The sequence below is a fragment of the Morone saxatilis genome, unplaced genomic scaffold, assembly GCF_004916995.1.
Source record: "Morone saxatilis isolate NCDOM2014 unplaced genomic scaffold, NCSU_SB_2.0 Contig12, whole genome shotgun sequence".
Classification (NCBI taxonomy): Eukaryota; Metazoa; Chordata; class Actinopteri; family Moronidae; genus Morone; species Morone saxatilis.
This window is the reverse complement of record NW_023339674.1, coordinates 9,535,555-9,538,192: the sequence shown is the minus strand read 5'-3', so window position 1 is coordinate 9,538,192 and position 2,638 is coordinate 9,535,555. Positions and strand designations below refer to the sequence as shown.

General features: G+C 35.0%; 1 protein-coding gene across 1 annotated transcript in view; it reads left to right on the top strand.

Annotated features, from left to right (window-relative positions):
* The window catches only part of smim7 (small integral membrane protein 7), a 1,966-nt gene extending 657 nt beyond the window's left edge, over positions 1–1,309 (top strand). Inside the window, exons 4-5 of the mRNA XM_035654110.1 lie at positions 168–258; positions 552–1,309. Of these exons, the coding sequence (XP_035510003.1) occupies positions 168–258; positions 552–567 (107 nt within the window). The 3' untranslated portion in view covers positions 568–1,309. The remainder of the gene's footprint in view (positions 1–167; positions 259–551) is intronic.
* Positions 1,310–2,638: the final 1,329 nt, after the last annotated feature.

Below are 2,638 nucleotides of genomic sequence, written 5' to 3'. Positions count from 1 at the left end.
GTGTGTATGTATGTAGTGTGTGTGTGTATGTAGTGTGTGTATGTATGTATGTAGTGTGTGTGTGTAGTATGTGTGTGTGTGTGTGTTAGAAAGGGAGATCATTTGTGTCCCAGGTATCTATAGTTCTTAAAGCACTGGCAGAAAATAATACCCAGTTTGTGTTTCAGGGGACAACATCAGAGAATTTCTGCTCAGCTTGCGATACTTTCGGATCTTCATCGCTCTGTGGAACATCTTCATGATGTTCTGCATGATCCTGTGAGTAGTAGTCTTTTCCTTGATGCTGCCATCATGTTCGTAGTACAACTACATTTTATTACTCATTAAATAATGTTTCTGTCGCAGGAACATTTACATACATTTACACATTAAAGTAGGAATGTGAAAATACTTAGAAATGTATATTTACGTTTTACAAGCCCACTTTCCTTCCGTCATCCTGCCTCTTGTGCTTCAATTGTGCTTCAGTTTTTTATTTCATTTTGTAGAATATGTCCTATAAATGTAAACCTTTGAGCTTTCCTAACTCGCTGAATGTCTTTTATCCTCAGATTGTTTGGATCATGATCAACATTTGTGGCGACTGGACTTCCACCAGGATGCTCACTTTCCAATATGGATGCTAATAAAATTCTCCTTAATAGGACTTTGCTGTTCTTTCGGTGCTTTTAACTGTAATTATGTTCAATTTTCTTTACGACCCCAAACCGAAAATATATGTACGTCTGGCTGGAATTTATGCATCGCTGTATTTATTTTGTCATGTTACATTTTTCCCCTTTTAGTTTAACCTGTAACTGCTCCACAACCCCTCCCTTTCCTGGATGTGTGTTGTCTTGTGCCCGTAGCTATTTTCTCCAGCATGTCGGTTTGTTCATTAAAGAAGCAACAGATTTGAAAATGATGGCCAGCCCTCACTAACAGGATAGAAAATGTTGTTTTTCTGTGGCCTCTTACCTGCGTGTCATCATTTAAGGGTCCTGCTCTGCCCTCTAAAACCTCACATATCATCTTGCTTAAATTTCCTTTTATCCCTTTTACTTGCACAGCCGTCACAGTTCAGCTGGATTCAACAGACATCTCAAAGTGGTTGCGGTCATTTAAGGAACTCTCCATCTCCTCTGTTGGTGATAAACGGCACAAACATCTGCAGATTTACTCATCAGATGTTCGGCTATATGTGTGTCGGTACAGAATATTAAAACAATGTCATTTTTCCTGCTGTGGGGCACATGTGCTGTTAGTAAATGTATATGCACTATATTGTAAATGTGTCCTTATTCTTAACAATAAAAATACAGTTTTCTTATCCACTGTCTGTTAATTGAGTTGTTGTGACAGTATGAGGGACTCGCTGATCCAGTTCTGACCTCATAAAGCTGATCAGGTTTTGACTGATTGACACATTAAATACAGTTCTTTTGTCAATGCTGTGATCTGTGATACTTCTTCCTAAAAAAGCAAAATACATACTCTATACAGTATACTATACGTGTGTTAAACTACAATTTCTTGCAGGTAATATAAAAGAAATGAACTTTAGCAAAAATAAATGGACAAAACTTATGTTTTATTCAGTGAATTAGTTGCCTGGATTCTAAACTACTTTTATCCACTTAATATTACTGTTGTTATTATCCGGCCTTTAACTATGTTATTCGTGTAGCCTGGAAAACATGGATAAGTTGTAACTGCTATTAAAATAGTTTTTATGGGACTTAAATTTCTATGTGTGGATGGGATTTAAATCCAGAGGTTGTAGGGTTTGATTTCTGTCTCCTTTCACTCTTTACGTGTCGCCATCTCAGCCCTTGTATCGTTGTGTAGGATCCACACTATACAGTCTATAGCGATTCTTCCAACTTCATTACAAGGCAACAGTGCCACCAAGTGACAATGTGAGAAATGAGCAATATACAAGAAATTGTCTCATGGACGAAGGATGAAGAAATACATGACAATGCATAGAAAGAAATACATTTAATAATACTTTTAAAAACGTGGTTAGCAGGGTAATCCGAGGTAAAGATGCGATATATATACTAACCCATATTACACACAGTTTTGACAGCTTTTGTTATTGAATGACATAATGCACAGTGTTCTGTTTCCTGCAAAATATGACAAAGAATGTTATTATTTAATTATTTAGTTTACTGTCATTGTCAATCATTATTATTATGATATTGCCACAATAAGAATAGAATTCAGAAGGGGAGAGGTATTAGTATCTTTATAGTTGTATAAATAGAAACCAAATATATTATCTTTTAAGGAAAGGTAGGAAGGGAGGATTTGTTTTATATTTTTTCAACAATGAATCTCGATGATACAATAAGTCAAGAAGTGATATACAATAAGTCTGCACGTCCAAAATAAATAAAAACAATTTCAGGTTGCAGATTATATATCGTTTTAATACGACGGAGTATTAGGGCCATACTAAGAAAAAACAAATCTCATAATATTATGACTTTATTCTCGTAATATTATGACTTTATTCTCGTAATATTATGACTTTATTCTCGTAATGTTACGACTTTATACTCGTAGACTAATATTACGACTTTATTCTCGTAATTTCCAAAAAAAAACATATTTTTTTCTCTTAGTATGTCCCTAATACTCCGTCGTAAAA